Raw genomic sequence first — 21,359 nt, forward strand, 5'->3', positions numbered from 1 at the left:
CATTAGAGACCATCCTCCCTGATATTTAGATCGATCTATCCCTCTGGGGAGTATCACTAGATTGCTGTCAGCTTAACCGGCTTAAATGTCTGTCCCGCCTACTAAAAGCTGTAAGGGGGTAATTAACTTTTGTGCGCGCTCGGCTCCCAGAAGCTGACAGCAATTTAGCGTGAACCCCCAGGGAGTTAGGTCGATCCAGATGGATCGATCTAAATCTGTGGGAACCCAGTCTTAGAGACGCTATGTATCGATATATGTGTGTCTTTGAAGACGCGCCATCCAGTTTCCTTTAACTCTGCTGTTATAACCAATAGGTTAATTTATCTAGCCACGTAATCTTTACCTGAAACGGTGCTTATCTTAATTGCTTTGTGTCTGCCCGCGGCAGTTGCATAATTTCTCCATCGCAAATCAAAGTCCCTTTTCGTGTTGTATAAAGCCACGACTTACCACGAAAATGTTACATTTTTATTGTGTTCCCTTTCCCTTAATGATGAACGATTTGTTATCATTTCCCACAAGTAAGGCATTAAGTTTCGCACAGATCACACAAAACTGCCGATTTTTTCACCAACGCTGGGTATTCATTTGCAGTGCTATGTAAGCAAAAATCAATAGGGAAATCTACAAAAAAATATGCCTCCCCAAAACAAAGGAAAAGCGAAGAAAATCCGTTTAAATCGGACAAGACTTCAGCATTGATGAGAATATGATAAATCTCTGGAACAGATTTGTATGCTGATCAATTAGCGTGGGATTCCGTCTTGACACAGGTGAAAAGTGCACGCGTACAGAACGCAGTGGCTCTTCTGTGGTGGTTTAAAAAGTCCATTTGCACCAGAACCAGAACGCAATATTGTTGTAATAACACATTTAACCACTTTGCACTCCCGACAAGCGTTAGGATTTTCCGATTAAATAAGTATAAATCGGTCAATTTTTATTTATTTATTTATTTATTTGGTTTTTATGGACAGGCACCGTGTCTTGACATAAAAACATCAGATGCACCCGTAGTTGCCGTCGTCGTGCACGCTCTTCTTTAACACCATGAAAGGAAACCCCTGTTCTTATTATTCTCAAACGTATGGAAATAATTCTTTGGACTAAAAATCCAGTTCGCATTCGAAACCCAATTTGCTGGATTTTTTTAAAAGTTAAGAATTCCTGTTTTTAATTTTTTTTTTTTACACACTGGTTTTTCACCAGGTAAGTTATGAAGCAAATCTGTCAAGAAATAACTTGATTTGGGTGATTTATGGCTGAAAATGAACTTCTGACTTTGTCCCTTTCCCACGAACCAGATCTATCTTATAATATCGACTTAATACACGAACTGATGGCTCTAGTCGCTTACTAAGAATTAACCTATAAACATCGAACAGCCCATTAACTTAGAGATTGGGGACGTTCTCATTATGAACAACAATGGCGCACGTCTTAGGATGTCATCCCTTAATCTGAATGGTTATTCAGTGGATTTCTTAACACAGAACCATCTTAAGGAACAAAGATTTGTTACAAATATAGAAGTTAACACCAACAAAGATTTCAGTGAGCGATTTGTCTGCAAGCAATCTTTATTTTCAGTTATTCTGCTTCATATAACAAACTCTTAAAGGTGAGTAATCCCAAATTTAAAAAGGGAACCACTGAAATAGTTTACATCATACCAGTAAATAGATTCATCAGCTGCGTGACACAGTGGCTTAAAAAACAATGCGTTTGGAGTTATTAGTACCGAAATATTGGAGTGCAAAAAATTCCATTTTTTCTTTTCTGTTGCGTTTGCATATCTGCTACCTCAAGTCTTAAATACGGTCTGAAAACAGCACCAAAACACTGGACAAGTTTTCTAAATAAAAACAAGGGTTTATTGCTGAAATGTAATACAATGGGAAAAGCTCGATGGAGAATCAATTCAAATACATATCAAATGGCTGAAGATAGAAAGATGACAACTGAGAAAATTAATATGGTGAACAATGACGACATTGTGTGTGTGAAGGCGTGAGAGAAGATTCACCCCCCGCTTAGAAATCTCGCTTTGGATACACAAAACATTATGGCGAGCACCTGTTGCGTTTACATGTTATTTGTACTTTTGCTACCGAAGTTTATATCTCTTACTGTAAAATCCTCACGTATTTCGTTTCAATGAGCAAAATATCTATGAAACTTCGTAATCTCTGCAGGTCACACCTTGTCTGGTTATTCGATCATTTTGAGAAGAACGGCACAGTCTCGGGAATAACATCCATTATTAAAGACATCGCTTGTCAATTTCAAAATCTGGTCACGTTAACGTGTCCGCGTATGAAACCTGCCGTCTGCTGTTTTTGCCTGTTGGTTACATAATTCCTAGAATTCCTAGAGATTCCTAGAACAAAGTGAAACATGTCTTGACGTAGGTTGTCGGAACCAATAGTTGCAACCTTCAACATGTAGTATAAAATCGCATTCACAACGAGTTGAGCCAGGCTTTACAAATCCTGGGGACTAAATATGGCGGGCGTACATGAAAGAAAAACCGCCTAATCTTTTAATAGTCTTTCCGCCTCTCACACGCCTCCCCATGTGTCGTCCCAATGGAGCCGAGATTTAATGACTGTCCCCCCGCAGGGACGACGTGTGGGGAGGCGTGTGAGAGGCGGAGAGACTATTAAAAGATTAGGCGGTTTTTCTTTCATGTACGACCGCCATATTTAGTCCCCAGGATTTGTAAAGCCTGGCTCAACTCGTTGTGAATGCTATCTAAGACTCGGTCTTTGTATTGGAAATCCAAGAACCAGTTCTCAGTCCTCAGGCGGGTGCAAGTCTATATTGCTTAGTGTGGCATTAACGAGAGACGATGCTAAATGATGCGCAGAGTACGCATTAAGCTTTAATTTGGCAACCATGTAATCCGTTCACGTTAAAATATTCGCAGCATCCAAGTGCGATTGTCACAACTGACGAGTAGAAAAATGACGTCATCTATCAAGAGACAACAGTATTGTTTAAAAATTCTGTTGACGCTGTGCACCGTGATTTCGTCGTCTAGATTCATTCCCCTAAAAGTAACCTTTTATGTTCAATAAAAGAGGTCGTATTCTAAATTTGACCTTCAGAGTTGTGACGTCATTAGCACCTCATGATGTATTTGAGCACACAAGATGTATCAATAAATGCCTTGTATTCATCGCACAGACAATCAGTGAACAAATTACGTTACGTATAAAATATGACGTCATTACAGCATTAATATGTAGGCAGTCATGAAGATGTACATCTTGGCGGCAGAAAGCTCACACACTACTCTTATGTCAAGTCAGTTGGAATTCTGAGTGAATTTTTTAGGTATGGTGACGTCATTAATTAGCACCTTTTAGTAAGCCTGAGCATGTCGCGGGATAAGATATGTAGTATAAGATATAGGATGTCATATATGTATACTTACTGTATATACATACCAATCACCATATCAACAGACAATGATGATAAACATAAGAATGATAATAATATCACACATCATAAGGAATTCTCAGAAAAAAAATGGAAAGGGGTTTCAAGAATATACATCTGTCGGTATTAGCAATTAAACATCTTTGAAAACTCCTCCTAGTATCTACCACATTTCCAAATATAAATGACCAAAAATCTCCTGAATGACTTATCTGGGACAGTCTATAAGTACAACGAATGAAAGAGGAAACGAAATGTATGTATAAACACCTTCGTGATAAAATACAACACTAATACCAAGAGGGTCACAAAGAAAAAGGGACATAGGGGTCGCGTTTACATTGAAGATAGGCCGACCTTTTTTGGTACGACCCTTTTACATAGGTCGCCTAATTAACGGAAGCTCTTCACAGGTAGTGAATGGCATCCCTAGATGTTCCCCAAAGCTTGAAACCAAGAGGTGGGCATTTCGCGAACGCAAATGGGGACTACAGTTGCTGCCTAGGGCGATCACACCCATAGCTTACTCAGAGATGAGTCGATCTATCGTCAGTGGAAACAAGACTTCTGTTGAAAACAAATACCTTCTAAGATATCACACTTTCATCGCTTGAACATGCAGGAAAGTGAAGTTATGCACCTATGATATAAAAAATATGCTCCCATTCTTATTCCAAGCAGTTTCGTGTATGAACGAAATGACCAAAACTATTTAGCTTTGCCAAAAGGCTAAATCGAGAAAAAAATTCACTTAATAATAATTGTGTCTTGGCGATCATTTTTGATAATTCAACCATTTCCTTAATCCTTCCTTGGTGTTTTGCATTGTAACCAAACTCGGAGCAAAGAAAGATTAACACGAGGATTATTTCTTCGGATTTTTTGTCATCTCAATCATCAATTTGCAGGACGACAATCAAACTGAAGCTGCAGGGCACTTGACACCCGAGGTGAGCGTCTGAAGAAATTGCAACGCCTTCCTTCAAGGGATATGTATTTTTTCGATATGTCATTTCCGATCGACAACGATAAATGTACTTCTCTTTTGAGATTCTTAAAACTAATTACGCTGACGCCACATAAGTTTCAGGGGGTAGCACACATTAATGAGTTTGCCGTAAGATCAATTGGCAGCATTCGTGAGGGTTCGATGATGACTATGTTGAGGCAAGGGCTGCGGCGTCCTCTGAAGCAGTGTATGAAAGTCGGTGTGTCTTGAATTATATACACAATTTATCCGACGACAAAAATACCAAATCACACAATCTTTTTGAGTTCATACCGAGGCAAAAAAATTGGCTGAAGCCGTTCAGCTTGATATTCTAAAAGTCAGATTCCTGCCCTCCTTTCACGTTTTCAGTTCGATGTGTGACGCACCGTAAAATGAGATAATACGACATCCAAACCATAGATAGCCTTAAGCCTCAGTCTCTTTTCCATCATTGGAGTAATCATGGTGGACCTTTTCTCGATAATCTATCTCGTCGGCGTCCCGCTCGACGAAGAGCAAGATGGCGGCGGTGAGGATGACTAGCACAGATGCCCAGGCCAGTCCGTAAGCCCAGGCGAACTCCCACTCCTTGCCGCCATCTTCCAGCTTGAACACCATGTTCTGCCAAAACATGATGGGGTAGACGATGAGTCCAATTACCAGGAAAATTGCTGAAACGAAAGTAAAGTGTCTGAGTTGAAGCTGAATAAAGTCGGTGCAATTAAAACCATACCGAACACAGAGTGAAAAATCACGTACATTTGATAAAAAATCAAGAGCAACATTTTGGCAATCAAACAAACGCATCTGAGGGTATACTCACACAAAAAGTTCGAATGTAACACACAAAAAGGAAATGGCATCGTTAATATTCATTCAAGACGCTTGTTACATTTAGATGAGATTCCGATGCGTCTTTGACCGTTTTGCATTCACAACACCGAAAGTAGGCCGAAACGTGTATGGAATATGTCTTACAATTCTAGGTTCCATCAAATAATGACCAAACTATCTAGTCTTTTCGGTGGATAAATTTCATGTTAATGTTGACTGCATTTTCATGTGAAGGGGGGGGGGGGGAGAGGGAGTCAAAGGAAAGAAAAATATTCACTCTCTCTGTCAGAATGCCTCAACGCAACGAGTTTTTGGGAAACAAAAGAGGAACTGGTAGCCTACTCCTATATTAATCTCCTCACCCTTTGTCTGAAGTGCCAGTCACCTCTATGGCAAAGAACACAGGGTTACCTACCCGCCAAGCCAAACCCGACCATGGCCACCATGTAGAAAGTGTACTTTCTGTCCGGCTCCTTGTTACAGAGTGCCAGCCCAGTAACCACCGTGGAGGCTGCTGTGATGAGCAGGGAGATGATACACATGGCCGCCACCGCCTGGGTCCATACTGAAAAGTAAAGACATTCAAAATATCAACAGGACCGTAGGCAGGGGGGTTCGGGGGGGGGGGGGTTTGAGAAGATACCCCTTCCCCCTTTTTGCTTGGAAAAGGTCCCATTTGGGTAAAATTTCATCTAGTTACACGAAGGTTTCGTGCTAAAAGGGCTTCTTTTTCAGAAAAAGAACCCACTTTCCTTTTGAAATTGCTGGCTACGGGCCTGGTCAGTTTGGTTGAAAAAATAAAGGTGGCTTAATTACTGTACGAGATTAAGTTTCCTCTATTGCAAGGTCCGATTACCTTTTGGTTGTACTAGCAAGCACCGTCCTAGATTTTGACTCGCTTCTACACACAAGTAGGAATTCATTGCCTGATCTATCCCCCCCCCCCCCCCCCCCCCCAATAAAAAAAGGAACCGTATGGTTAAAGAAAGCCATGGTATCCACATCTTACCTTGTCCGGAGAGGGCAAAGCAGGTCTCCACCTGGTCGTCGTGTATCAGACTGTGGTTTGGGGGCATCTTGCAGGCGACAAACAGCCCCTCCCTGTAGATAGACGTCTGCAGCCAGTGGGTCGGGATGATTGCAATCAAGAGGAGGAGGGACGCCAGGCAGCCGAAAATCAGAGCCAAAACCTGGAAAAAATTTTAAGTGAAATAAAGTTACGGTTCACCTGTAGGAGGGGGTTTTTCACTAGACTGACTCGATTTTAGTGTTTTCTGTATTTGTCATTTACCTTTAGGAGAGGTCAACTGACTCGATTTTATTGGTTTCGACTATCCTTTTATCCACGTGAGATAAAGTATAGAGGGTTAATAATAACATACATTAATGCAAGTGAACCAGAAACGAAATGACAAAAATATGTGCTTTGCAATTCCTAGGAAAAATAACATAAAATGGGTGGATTTACATATAATATCGAAAATCAGCGATGGAAGTGAGAGGTAACCAAGATTTAGCCCTTAAACAATGAACAAAGAACCTGTGGGAGCAAGAAGAAAAGAAAAAAAAACGTCAGAATTAAGAATATTTTCATGTAGGTGTCTTAGTGGTGATTATTCAATTACGGTGATTTACCAGGAACTGCAAACACCAAGATTTCAAGAAAATTAGCGCCTGCTTTCAGGGCAAATTAAATTACCTTGGTAATATGAACTTATCCACAAAAAGTAACGCCGAGAAAAGTCACTGAGGGACACGTATATGGACGTTACTTGATTACAGCTCTTGGTGTGCTACACGTGTGAAAACATGGCAGAAATTCTTAAAGAGGCAGGTTATGGATTCAGGGACAAATATACATTGTATCAATAACTTTTAATCTTCAGCTCTTTTTCAAGGACTTAAGTGCTATATACCATCCCAATTACATCAATACCAATTTAGTTAGTAAAATGTTCGAGCATGTGTTCTTGAGACCATTTTGTCTTTCGCCAAATTTAAGGGTATAGCGATTTATTATTTCCTCAAGTCAAGTTCCTCTTCCTCGTAGCTACTTCGTAATCTTTATTCTGAAAAGTTACCCCCTCCCCCATTTAAGTTTTTTTCCTACGCAAACCTGTTATTCCAATAAGTAAAAGTGCTACTCAGTGTTTTCTGAAGAAGCGAGGATATCAATACACACGACACGACAGGATACATGTAACTCTCTTCTAGCAACATTGGCAAACAATAAACCACAATTCAAAGTATTCCTTTCTATCCGCATTTCCTTTATTTCTCTTTTGTAAAGCAACGCCACACGCAAGCTTTATAGCACTCAGCCGGCTTGTTATCAGCAAATCCAAAGAGTTTTTTGTGGACCCTCGGATGACCCAATTTGAGAACTGGATATGTATAGATATGTTTGTAACCACAGCTATCCTCAACCCTACATCTGCTAACTTTATTTGTAAATTTAAAAAAAAAACGGACAGAATTTTGTCCTTTTTTTATTTTTTTTTTAGAATTTAATGTCGCAATTCCTGTTCTCTTGCGTGACTACTTTTCTTTTACCAATATTGAATTGTAAGGGCAAATTCACGTTCAGAAGCTTTTATCTAATAGCTGTGTGTTATTTACTAGGGAGCGGTTTGATCTGAAGCAATAAAAACTATTGAGATGGCTTCCGCCCAAACCATACACAGAACAACCTTTCTAAATAATTTGATTGCGGCTCTTTATTTTCTCACAAGCGGGAGGGCTGAGATTGTTTTTCTCGCCGTTGAGTACCTTGCTTGAGTATTATTCAATAGCAGAGGTATTAAATAAAGAGGAAATGTCAAGAATCACGTATACATAATTGAGAACATACGTGACTTGATTTTCTGCTGCATTTACAAACAAAGGCACTGGTACACGTAGGAAACAAGTACGAGCACACGAAAACACGCAAACGATACCACACACGCGTAAGTCAATACACACATGCAGTCAACAAAAAAAAAAAAAAAAAAAAAAAGAAAAGAAAGATATTTCCATACTCCATTCAAGACACGTGTTTTATAAAACAGGTAACGTCTATTTCTTTATAAAAACGGCCAACGCCTTAGAGAGAGAGAGAGAGAGAGAGAAGAGAGAGAGAGAGAGAGAGAGAGAGAGAGAGAACACTATGAATAATGGTACGTAATATCACGTGGTTTTGCAGACTCCCATGGGTATTTTCATGCGCAGTAAACTTTTCAAGCTGTACTCTTTGGCCTTAAACCCCATTCCGAATTAAACTTCTCTACACACACGTGTGTTGAAAGAAAATAAAAATGCGCACCATGTGGATTAGCTATGTGGTCGGCGAGAAGTCAGTCAACTGATACATAACATTTGATTTCACGTGAATTACAGGTTTGCATTAAGCCCTCGTTACGGACAGGTGTTATCGCACCAATCTAGAGCTTACATTTGCTCCAGCACATTGAACTGAATATGAAGTGACCAGAGCGAATTTAGATATCACTTTAACACTGTTTACTTATGCACAATGTGTGCTCCACCTAGTTTTATAATTTTTTTCAATCTAAAATGTTTTCCAGATTTTTAAGCCTACATATTTTATTATACGAAGTAATGCTTTATGATAATCGCTTTAAATTGATACTATGAATTCGTCCAAAACGTGTTTCTGAGCGCGTTTGTGTTAGTGACAGAGAGAGAAAGAGAAACAGAGAGAGTGTATGTGAGAGAGAGAGTTAATGTACACGTAGCTTTCATATTTTGCTTAGTGAGCTATTTTTTGGATTCTCTGTTTTTTCAGTGATTGATAGTTTTCAGAGGTCGACGCATCCGCGTGTTATCTTTCACCTGTATATTTAGCTGGAAGAGCAACCGACCCTGAACGAATAACTGAACGATAAGCTGTCGCTTTCCTATCCGACGTACATGTAGGAAAAAAGCGCTTTTTGCACTTATAGGAAAAGGCCTATGCATTGCTGAACAAAATATAATTCTCTTCAATGATTATCAACCTTTTATTTTCCATACAAACAATGTAGCAAACGGCACTCATTCACTAACAACGGATTAAATCCATACCTACCCTTAGTATCATGCAAGTGTGTGTGTGTGTGTGTGTGCGTGTGTGTGTGTGTGTGTGCGTGTGTGTGTGTGTGTGTGTGTGTGTGCGTGCGTGCTCGTGTGTAGTGGACAGCTTTTATTATTTTAATCATTAAATTTATTGGCTCCATGTATAATTTCTGGTAAAGAAAAATGATATTAGTTTGTGCACAGCCAACAGCAACAAGTTAAGGATGGGAACCGTGAAAAAAGGGCAAAGTAGCAACAACTGAAAATTTTCTCCTCTCCTCCGTTTTTCTTTCTCTCACTTTTCATTTTTTTTTTTTTTTTTGCCAATTTAGGACAAGCTTTTCCAATCCTGCACTCGACCTCTGCCCGCTAAAAAGATCAAACCCTGCACTCGCCAGTAATATCGCTACTTATGTTGAACCTTCAATCGTTGTTCACAGGTCCTAACCCTTCCTAATATCAGCACGTTTCATATGTGACCTTACCCTCGCTACAACATGTGTTACCAGAGGTAGCAGGTGTTCAGGGCTCATATGAACATCAAAATAATTCACGCCAGCACAAAGGTGTTGGATTGAACGTGGCAATGCACGCCGAGTTTCGCTGCCAAGGAGGCGGTGCAGTGTAGCGGTGGCTTTGAAACACCTTGTAATTTAACAGTGCTCATTTCGTACAATGTACCGGTTACTTACCAACTATAGACTTGAATTTACCTAGAGATAAAAACCGTAATTGTTAAGACATGGTGTGCACTGTTCAGTGTTTGAAATGTATTGGAAGTTAAAAGTTAATACGAAACGTAAAAATATTTCATAGGAAATCATATTGGAACTGTAGTTTTCGGTAGACAGGTATTTTATAGAACTATAACGTACGGGTCGCTGCCAAGTTGGGAAGGCAATTACCCAGTTGGTAGTCTTGCTGATCATTAGCAGATCTCAAACATGTCAAAATATCTCGTAAATTGTTGCGGTGAGATGATGTTCCACGTGCGAAAAGAGAATCATTTCTCTTTTTTTATGTAAGTCCGTTCTCAGGGTTAGAACGACAGCCAGATCAACAACCAGTTCATAGAACCGATGCAAGCACAACCTCCGGTCTCTCTCTCTCTCTCTCTCTCTCTCTCTCTCTCTCAGTGTTAAGGCTTTCAAGGTTTTATACAAAGAGAGATGGGGGAAGGGCAACAAAATTCACGTTAAATCATCTGGTCCAAAATAGTTTCAAAATTCTTTACCACACAGCGAGGAACTCAAACATTCGTGAGGAAGGTATCATCTTTGAAGACCGTAAACGTGATTTCGTTGGTCTAAAGAATGAAGGTGGAGCATGCTACTCTGACAGTCTTATTCTTTACTAAGTTATCCAAGCTGTCATAACAGTTGTTGCCAGGATTACTAGGGAGGGTGATCAGCGTCCTTATCGGGCGCTTTGCCAGTCACATGGATGCAGTGCACTTGTTATAAATACATGCACTTGCCAAGGTGTTCGCAAAGTCATTGCCTATATATCGACAGAATGGTGGTAATATTTTTATGATAATAAATAACCGTTGATATTATTTCTACCATACTGTTTACAAACTTCTACAAACTATTAACAATTATACATGTATTTTGCAATAGGGACATGTTCTTATCTTTTTCATCATAAGTGGTCCAGCTAAAGTATGATGCCAAAATAGCCGAGATGAAATCCGTGCGGTACCTATGACCAAACCTAAGCCCAAAGAACTCCATTTAGTCCAGTTGTTCAGAGAGTTGGAGAGATCCTACAGAGCAGACTGCCAAGGTATCCTATTGGCCAATACATACAACTGACCGCTTCCTGTCAAGGTACCCTACTGGTCAATACATACCAGTGGCGGATTTAGAGGGAAGGGGGGGGGGGTCAGGGGGGTTCTGACCCCCTCCTTCAGTTTCTGAAAGATATATCACACCAATGGTCCCGTTTTGAAATTAGAATTTTGACTAACTGAATCAGTACCAAAACAGTACCAAACAGTACCAAACAGTACCAAAGATCATCGTTTGCCCCCCAAAACACCAAAAAAATTTTCGGGGCTCTTCTATCTATCTATCTATCTGTCCCATAGTCTGCGACCGTAGGGGCACAACAGACGAACTGGCAACCAGTGCTCTCCATCCCTCTCGATCCTCCGTCCTGGGGCTGTTCAGCAGGCCCCAAACCCCACGCCAAGGGAGCGATGGTCGGCTTGGCATCCGAGGTTTGGCGTTCTGGACCCCCTTCAAATAATCCTGGATCCGCCCCTGTATACAACTGACCGCTTCCTGCCAAGGTTCCCCACTGGTCAATATATACAACTGACCGCTTCCTGCCAACGTACCATACAAACAAGAAAACAAGACCAAGTCAACCTGGGTCGTCTTTCAGCACAAGTATTATACCTCAATCACATAAAGAATTCGGTATTGCATAAAAGCATACACGGGTGGCGGAAACACGCTGATCTGGCAGTTATAAGCATTACCTATTTGATATATTCTGTATCAGAACATCTATCTTTCCCCTTCAAAATTAAAAAAGATCACAAAGAGCGCAGGCCTCCGCCAAGGTAGCTCAATTCTCGTGATATCTAAACAACTAATTACTTAATTAATTAATGGATAACTAACAAAACGTTTTCGTTTTTTACTTTGGCCACCCAAAGTTTCTGAAAATTTAATCAAAATACGTCCATAACTTTTTTGTATAATGCTGCTAACAGACAGACATACAGATAAAACCAATAGTTATCTCCTTTGCGGAGGTTAATATCCCTATAGGCCATTCACTGAATTATTCCAAAATCACGTCTAAAATTCAAGCACAGAGATCCTTTCAGTTATACAATATAACAATTACGTTTCCAAGAAAACAGGCAAACACACTTCTCTTAAATTCCTGGAATAACACGGTATCTCCTTGCTCGATCTCAAAACATATCGTTGCCAATCTATCGCCACCTGTGCCAGGCAGCCTTTCCCAATTTTACTGTTATTATGCTGACCAGAAATAATCCACGGCGAGCGCAGATCGTATACCTGTAACAGCTGTACAAATGAGATATGTATTCATTGCGCATCTCGAGGCTCGTCTTACCCTAGCTACACCAGAGTAGACCGTTAATTTCGATTTACATGTGATCTCTGTGTTATTTTTCCTTTGATGCGTGGATGTTTTTACTGCAGATTGCAAATACGTGTTAACGATTCCAGGTTGTTGCTGGTGAAAGACGAATATCTGAGATCGATGAGGTGGAGGTGAGGGTGGTTGGGAGGGGGGGGGGGGTCAGCAACACTTTATCATATCAATTTTTGTTCTGATTCACTGTGCAAGGCATATAGTAAACTTCCCGATGAAATATCAAACACGAGCGCGCGCAAACGCACACATAGACACACACGTACGCACACACACACGTGTGCAATTATTTCCCTCCGCTTTTACGTCTTAGCATACGCCCACAATAGTCAATGTAAATGAAAGTCAATGAGTCTAAATGTAACACTCCCCCCCCCGTATACTCCAACCCTGAAAAATATATTAATACAGAATTACTATTCTCGAAGGATGCTTGTTGCTCGTCACTGAAACATAAAAACCGGAAAAAATATCTAAGTTTTGTCAATTTTCCAAATGCACGTAACGAACCATGAGAAAACCTTTTGACGTAAACATTTTGAGGGTTTGATTCATCTTTCCAGCGACTACTCCCGCTGGTTAACTTGAGGAGTACCCTTCTTATTTCTGCATTATACAATGTACGTGTTTCTCTTCGCTGTAGACCACCATTCATCAAAGTCAAAATTCACTGTTGTAAGAGATGGAACGAGAGAAGTTATTGGATTATACGGGTTATATCTATAATCGTAACGCGAAATTGCCTCCAAATGGCATCACTTTTACGGTAATATACGTTTTATTGCTGATTGATTAAGATCATCAGATTCAGCATTTCTGTGCGGCCACCGGCATTAGGCGCTGCTTTTTACATGCAGTTGCCTAGAATTGCACTTAACTTATCATATGCCGTTTCAATACAGCGAGATAGTCCATCTCTCTCTCTTTCTGTGTGTGCGTGCGTGTGTGCGTGTGTGTGTGTGAGAGAGAGAGAGAGAGAGAGAGATGGAGACACCATAATGAAAATCATTCACTATGTTTTCAAAATTTTCTGTCCCATTCTATATACTCTTCTAAAATATGTGTGAAGCGGTACTTTCTGCCTGCTGGGTAGGTGTTCGTAATCTCCATACTACCAGAGCCTTGTTTGTTTTTTTTTGGTTAACACGTATCTGTTATCTAAATAACGGTGGCTAATAAGATCACTCTCTGCCGTCCCCGCTCACCTGTGTGCAGCATGTATAGACAGACGCACGGTGGATGGTATGATATGGAGATTCAGGTCAGCGTGTACAACATGAACAGTGTACTTAAAATATGTGATTTTAAGTAATGCTATTCATAGCTCTCTTTTTCCCTCTCCCTGACTCTCTCTCTCTCTCTCTCTCTCTCTCTCTCTCACACACACACACACACACACACACGCGCATACTAAAATCATTTACAGGTTTATTTTTGAAAAAGGGTTTTAGTATTTCTCCTTGGAAAGATATAGGCGAAATATTCACCCTCAGGAATCATCAAACTGTATCTATATCGTAGTTGAATGCAACGGTCAACGTTGTCGCTGACCCCTCGCCCCAATCTAAAAGGACAAACACGACAGGCGACTTAAAGTCTCATATTTCATATGTCACCTGTGCGTCTCTGAAGTTATCCGAGTACAGGTAAGAAGTACGCCAGCACATAATTCACTGTCACGAGTTCACGGTGTCCCCACATCACAAAGTACGTCTCTGAGACGACAACAGGTATGACATTCCCACTGTTACCTGAGCTATAAAGGAGCCTTATTTAAGGTTAACAGCATCTGTTAAGTGCTTGGGTTATACAAGTATATCTTTATTCATTGAACACCACACTTAAAGGTATTGAATCCAGTTGACGACTTAATCAAACCCTTTACATACAGCTGTCACTAATGAGATATCTCTTAAGTTTACCTCTACAGTAAAGTCACGAGTGGGGTGATGAAGAACTGATGAATACAAGAGGACGCAGAGGAAAAGGAAGATTATGATGAAAAAGAAGTCACTTTAGAAATATTATTCAAAGCCAATTTTTTAAATTTATTTCAAACACAAAATCAATACAGGATGTTTGCTACTCAGTACTCCACACACCTTTCACACAATGAGAAAAAATACGTGCAAATAATGATATGAAATAGGCCTATATGTAGATTTACATTGAAGTAATAAGACAGATTCTTAGTGGGTTATGGTGATTTCACAGGAATCATTGGATATGAGGTTCAGCATTTTTCCAACTTAAGTAGTTAAGAATAGCATGAATAACATCGCCCCTTCCAGTCATGTAAATGCTTTTTCCACACTTCCCCACTTCTTTTTTTAAATCGACTGCCTCTTTCAAAGTAATTTCCTCACACTAATAAAAATGCACTGAATATTCGACGCCACGTATATCGCTCAGGCAAAATATATTATATAACTCTGGCACTTGTCGTCGGGTTGAGGATGAACGCGGACGGACTTGTAACTATTACATTACACTTGTCATTACATATCACCGTTTCCCAAGAGTTAAACTTTTGTGCAGATTGAACAGACACTGTTACAACAACAAATTTTGCACATATATGCGTGTACATCCTGTAGTTATCTGCTTATTTTTTTCTCTCTCTTATTCCAATCTCTAATTTCGTCAAATCAATATGTGTTATGTAAGCAATACTGACATAGATTGCTTAAGTATTGCAGGTAAAAGTTCAAATGGATTATTGTCTGTAGTATCATGGAACGGGCGTTATGTTTGTAATTGTCATTCATATCAAGGTTCAATTAGATATTAAATACGTAAAAAAAAAATGTTGACAGAACAGGAGCATCACTTTTGCAGATAATCAGATAATTTATCTTCTAAATTGACAGTAACACAAAGAAATGAACTAATTTGCAACCTGGCATGATGTCACACACAAGGTCGGTCAGGTACCTTGACTGGGGACAAAATAATAATAATAATAATAATAATAATAATAATAATAATAATCTTCGATGTTTTGCCAACAAATAATTGTTGGTAATAAGAAGTATCACACAGGATCTTTGTGTTTGCAATGGACAACATGGACAACGCCCCCCCTCTCTCTCTCTCTCTCTCACTCTCTCTCTCTCTCTCTCTGAGGGGAGTGTGGTTCTGTTTCACCCAAGAGTAACTTACAGAACGGAAAACAACGAAGTTCCAATTAAATCACCTTAGATGACACAATGTTCTTTGTCAAATAAGAACAGTTCTAATATTATTCATTGTCAAACTTTGGCACGGCATCAGACTCCTTGGCTTCAACGTTCACCTTATGGGACATTTCGTTAACGAAGACATTTGCGATGATCTTCTTTGTTCAATCTGTTACAGCTATGGAATTTCGATTCATTTCCAGGATGGTTAAGTTGATAGAGGTCAACAGCATAAGGTCAACATTGTCATCGAAAGGTCACATCTATCACTGGAACTGATGGAGGGTGGGGTGGGGTGGGGGTGGAGTGGGTATTTAGCGGAAAAAATAGGGACGGTAAAAAGTTTGACTCCTATATTACCTGTAGTCACTACTGTACCCTTTGGCTTGTTTATTTATCTGTCTCTCATACATGTTTATCTGTAAATTCGCATCCACTTATTTATTTATTTATTTATTTAATAAAACTCCTTCCTTCGCCATTTCTCTCCCGGCCACTACGGTACCATGATTCCACAGCCACAGATACAAGGGAGGGTAAATTGAGAAAGACAAATTTAATGTTATTAGATGGTATTCCGTTGAAACACTATGAAAAGTAAATCACAGGGGAAATCATCAACATCGCAGTGTTAAGAACTCACCAGATGTTAAAGAAATAAAGGGCGATCTCTTTTTTTTTTTTTTTTTTTTGAAAAAAATGCTGCAATTTAGGGCATTTTTTCCCAGTAGGCCTACTCATCGTAATACCACTCTCCTGTAGACCCTGGTTAAAAAACCTGGAGACTGGCTTTGAGTATGAACACAATCTAGACTCGGCCATTTTATCAAAGGAGGAGAGAGGAAAGCCCCCCCCCCCCCCCCCGGCACCCCTCCATCCACCCGCTGGTAATCACTTAGTCGTCACTTCCCCTTTATCTTTCATATTGCAGGCGATATTTTATTAAATTCCGCCTTCATTGGTGAAACTTCCCACAACCAAGACTATGGGATCAAAGTAATCAATCTTAACGTGGCCCCAATAGATGACCTCAGATTAATTGTTTTGCAGATAGGAAATGCCACATATTGTTTTATGAACGCCCGTCTAAACTGAAAAATCAGGCAATCGTAGCCTACGTCATATAGTTTTCAGGTCGAATTGGCTTAGTTCTGGTGTGATCTCGTCCATATAGGTTTTCCTCGTTTCTAATCGCCTTCATTTATTTTGAGTCAGCGATACGCTGCAAGCAGCAAAGAACAACTACAAAGAGGAAATACGTGAAGACGAATAGGCTGTTATGTCTATTTATAAAATATACAGTGAATATGTATGCCCAACTATTTATCTCGACTTCCACAGGAATGTGGCTATTCAGGATTAAAAAGGGAAGCAATGGATGGAGTCTGTAAGACGGTCTGGCTTGATATATAAACGTATCTAGATCCCAGGGTGGTTCTTACAGGTTCGATTAAGGGAAGGACTTATCCGTGCTGAGCTGTCATATTGAGACTTTTCTTCTTCTCCCTGCGGAATTAAAAAAATGTGTCAAGCCCCCCCCCTCTCTCTCTCTCTCTCTCTGTGTGTATGCGTGTGAGTGGAATTTCCAATTCAATGAGCCGAAAGTCGTGCAATCGCATTTCCCGCCGACGCAAACACGTATCCCATGGCCCGCTGCCTCGTGAAACGTGAAATAGCGAGACTAGAGCCCAGGCAGCGTTATCTACCAGACTAATGCACGTTTATTATGTCGGATATCTTAAACTGAAATCAGCATCCTTCTTTTAAGACTACATTTCCAATGTAGGTGTGTCTTGGAAAAGATTGGTGTTTATGTTTTTCTTTATGGTTGCTTTTTAGATAGAACACACCCCCCCCCCCCCAACATGATCCAGTTTACCAGAGGTACCTGTACGTATGGCGCGTGTTTAAAAAGCACGCATGCCAACACGTTGTGTTATAAAACTAATCCTTTCGTGTCTTATGTTACTCATATTACTTTCAATAATAAGATGTCGACTAAAGAAGAGTAGTGGTTTTGTTATAACGTGCACGACTGAAGGGAAGTGGTGTGACACGACAATAATAAGCGACTTCACGAGTTTTTTCCTGTATGTACTCTGAGACAGGAATAATAATAATAATAATAATAATAATAATAATAATAATAATAACGATGATGATAATGAATAAAATAATGAAATAAGAATAAGAATGAAAGAATAAAACACACAAAAAAAAAGACGTACACAAAAGAAGGATGTTTGTGGATATCAACACACTGCTAACAACCAATAATTGACAGGCTGTTATGTAAGTCCGACCACTGACCGCTGCGTGTGGGAGGTGTCTTGGTGTGGTGCATTTTTCTAGGAATATCAACACCGCGACAGGATCGTCGTGCTGAGGAACTAGACCCAAGATACCACGACTGTCCACCACTGGTTTAAATACGACGGTAATTGAATACACCGCAGGGTGAGCATTTCCAGAGATTGAGTATCTTTGAAAAAAAAAATGATATTATCAAAAACATCTTAGGGTGGAGAAAGAAGTGACTTAGAGATAATTGAGACGTTCAATACACGATGCAATATCCCAGACGCGAGGTTACTTATGTCAGTGATGAATGCGATAAAATTCCCGTCCTTGAATTGAGAAAAAAAGTTACAAATAACAAAGTAATGAATCAGAGCTAAAATGTCTCAAGTCAAACCGCAAATCCCAGAGCTAAATACCAAAACATTTTAATGAAAGCTCCTTAACAAAAACTGTAGGCGACAACACAATTCAAGTTAAATTTGGCTGATACGCTAGGTATAGCAAATAGAATGCTCCGTCGTACAGTTGGATAATAAGCGCCCCTTGGAGAACTCTATTAGGAAACCAGAAGGCGAGGGTAGTTATCATGTTGCAACTGTCTTTTGCACGTGATAAGAACTGGTAAATATTTTATAAGAGTTTTAGACAGATTTGTTAGCTCCGTTACTAAGAAGAAATGATCTAACTTTTGGAATTTCAAAGAAATTATCGGAGAAACTATGCCAAAACACAGATGTCACCAAACTCTGTTATCGTACACAAGTAAATAAGTAAATGAATAAATTCATAAATAAATGAAAGTCTAAAACAGAGACGTTCTGATATCAAAGCAAATACAACGAAATATAAAAGATATCGAAAACTGAGACACGTTTCAGTTTTCGTAAAATATTTTAACAATTTCCTCACAAAACATCTTACAGCATTGCGGAATAACTACACTGTACATCTACGCTAGGGGAAAGGTTCGGTCTCAGCGTTTTAATTGCGTTCAAGGATCAATACAATGAGTTTGATTTGAAAGCTATCTGACATTCCAGAAATTACAGCATGAGTCAAGGCAAGATCCAACAGTCACTCAAGTATTGGCGTATACTGTATGTGTTCTAATATCACACTGCAAGTAAGTTAGCGAAAATAATATCCTAAGTAGCCTACAGTCTGGATTTGAATCCTTGTGTCATGAAAGAAAAATAACACTGTGGGCAAGATCACGACTTGAAACATAACAGAGTGTGCAAAGACAAAACCCGAAATGTAAAGAAGGCCACTTTGTGTAGCATATCCATATTGGGCATATTTACAGGTGTTAACCTTTTTCATTTAGCTTAATATTGGCAGTCACTTACAGTAGTGAGAGACGGTAAAAACTGATCTACAGAACGAATCTCTAAAAACGAGGAAGTGAACCTTGGCTGATAGGGGTTAAAGCGTTAAAAAGGCAATCAGAAAATCAGTTCATGGAATATTTTGCCCTACCAATTTGCCTTTTTCGCCTCTGAGTACTCCACTGTGGTCATTCTAGTATGGTAGAGGAAACCACACCACTTTAAAAAAAATTAAAAATGGCATATCAGGGACGCGGATGAATTGAACGGACTGAAGAATGTAATCACAGGCAATCTTGTATTTCAAGTTAAGCTTTGATTACTGGCGTGGGCATAGAACCAAATGGCTTGAGCGTTCATGCCGTGACTTTAAACCATAAGGCGGAGTGCAATAGTGTTAATCGGGTCAGCATAATATAACTTACTGCATGTTAGTAATGTATCTTGTGCCCCGCCCACTTTCCTTGACCGGAGAGAGGTGGAAAGGGGAGGTATTCTTTTATGTTCTTTATCGTAATTCATTTATCAGTATGATAAGGTTAAAAGAGGTTGAATGCTTCTGTTAAATTATTCATGCATGACCTATAAATTATGATGTTTATACTTCTCATGCCAAACCCATTATAAAGTTCTTTCGGTTCTGACAACAAGATCTAGCGTATATCGTACATGTGTGTGTGTGTGGGGGGGGGGGGGGGCTTGAACAAAATTGAATGAGTATTATTTCAAGTAGCTCGAAAACTATCACCACGTCCACTGACTCATTAAGCTGACAGATTAGGTCGAGAAATGACTGGGGGAATTCAAGACGGTGGATTGCAATTAAGTGGCGGTTGTCTGAGGTAAGACCTGAGGCAAAAAGTACACGTTTTGCCATTTGACGGGAAAATCTGTGTCACTTACCTTGAGCGGCCTTACAATAACAACAGTCTCAATTTCTGCAGTCGGAGCCATATTGACCACTAGCACTTGCTTGAGAATTCAAGTCGAAAATCCTTTCAAATATACTCAAAACTCCTGTAATGTCCAAGAGTTGTTTTTTCGTTCACCAGCAAGGTCTGCTGCAGGCGCAGTCTCAGTAGCAACCTGAAGCTAAGAGGTAGCTCTAGATTCCAACAAGAGTCCACGCCGTGCTACAGTAAATCACAAACATCCATCAACAAAATTGATAACTACAAGAGGGTATATTCTCGTCAGAGTATGAGAAATACCCAGGCCGGTATATATAACATAATATAACCCAGCAACTGAAGCCTCCGAACACTACTACACCGCTGCCCCCAGTAAATCACGCCGGTAATTCCAAAAGACTACTCAAGAACACTCGCTCCGGACCGTCTGGTTATTTCAGGCAGTTGTGTTTTTAGGCTTCTGTAGCTACACATTGAGTTACGTTGTTCCCTGCTGCGAGAGGCGGTCGGCACGTACTAACGCTATAATATCGTGGTAAATATCCATACGTTAATTCTATCCCACTGTCTCGCCGCCGTCGTCTCAGGTAGCTGAAGTAGGGATGACCTGGCTATATCAAAGCGGTGCTATCTATTCGCGTGGTTACACTGAACTTGCCTCAGTCTTGTCGTAGCGTACTGCTGTACATATGGGAACACAGGTAGACTATTTCGTAGGTCCACGATTCGAGAGTGAGCGATCCGCGTTGTATTGTATGGCCTGATCGTACCTGAGGCACCCGCTTGGTGCGTCGAACTCCAAATCAGCTCAGGTCAGCGTCTTAGCGTCCTAGGCACAGTTCAGCTCAGTTTCGTGTTGAGTCCGACATGAATGTCATCAGTAGCGTGACGTCTATATACTGATACTGTGACAGTCAGTGACTGAAGGGAACTAATACCCGAGCTACAGCAGCGCACTCTATATTCCTAAGGTGTTGATAAGCATCTAGCAATGAGTCACGATGCGTGAAGCAAATTATTAAAGGCGAAATGTTAGTGGCGGTCGTCAGAGTAGGAAAGGAATGTTAAGAATATGATATGATAAGAATATTTCAACCAGTGAGCAAAGTGAAATACAAAAATTGGAATGCGAGATCTAAGGATTACAATAAATAACTGAACAAATGAGAGTATT

General features: G+C 40.0%; 1 protein-coding gene across 2 annotated transcripts; it reads right to left on the reverse strand.

Moving 5' to 3' along the window:
* Window positions 1–1,562: 1,562 nt before the first annotated feature.
* LOC106166774 (transmembrane protein 47) lies at window positions 1,563–21,148 on the reverse strand. 2 transcript variants are annotated; one of them, XM_086995694.1, is made up of 5 exons: window positions 20,956–21,148; window positions 20,178–20,360; window positions 6,279–6,459; window positions 5,685–5,834; window positions 1,563–5,106 (listed from the first exon to the last, which is right to left on the reverse strand). In XM_086995694.1, exons 2-5 carry the CDS (start codon window positions 20,226–20,228, stop codon window positions 4,862–4,864), a joined length of 627 nt encoding a protein of 208 aa, XP_086851820.1. In that variant the 5' UTR covers window positions 20,229–20,360; window positions 20,956–21,148; the 3' UTR covers window positions 1,563–4,861. The 2 variants fall into 2 exon arrangements, with proteins under 2 accessions (XP_086851820.1, XP_013400885.1); XM_013545431.2 differs by having other exon boundaries at window positions 20,178–21,148.
* Between the last annotated feature and the right edge of the window lie 211 nt (window positions 21,149–21,359).

The sequence above is a fragment of the Lingula anatina genome, chromosome 9 (genome assembly GCF_051362555.1).
Source record: "Lingula anatina isolate TDL-2025a chromosome 9, LinAna3.0, whole genome shotgun sequence".
Classification (NCBI taxonomy): Eukaryota; Metazoa; Brachiopoda; class Lingulata; order Lingulida; family Lingulidae; genus Lingula; species Lingula anatina.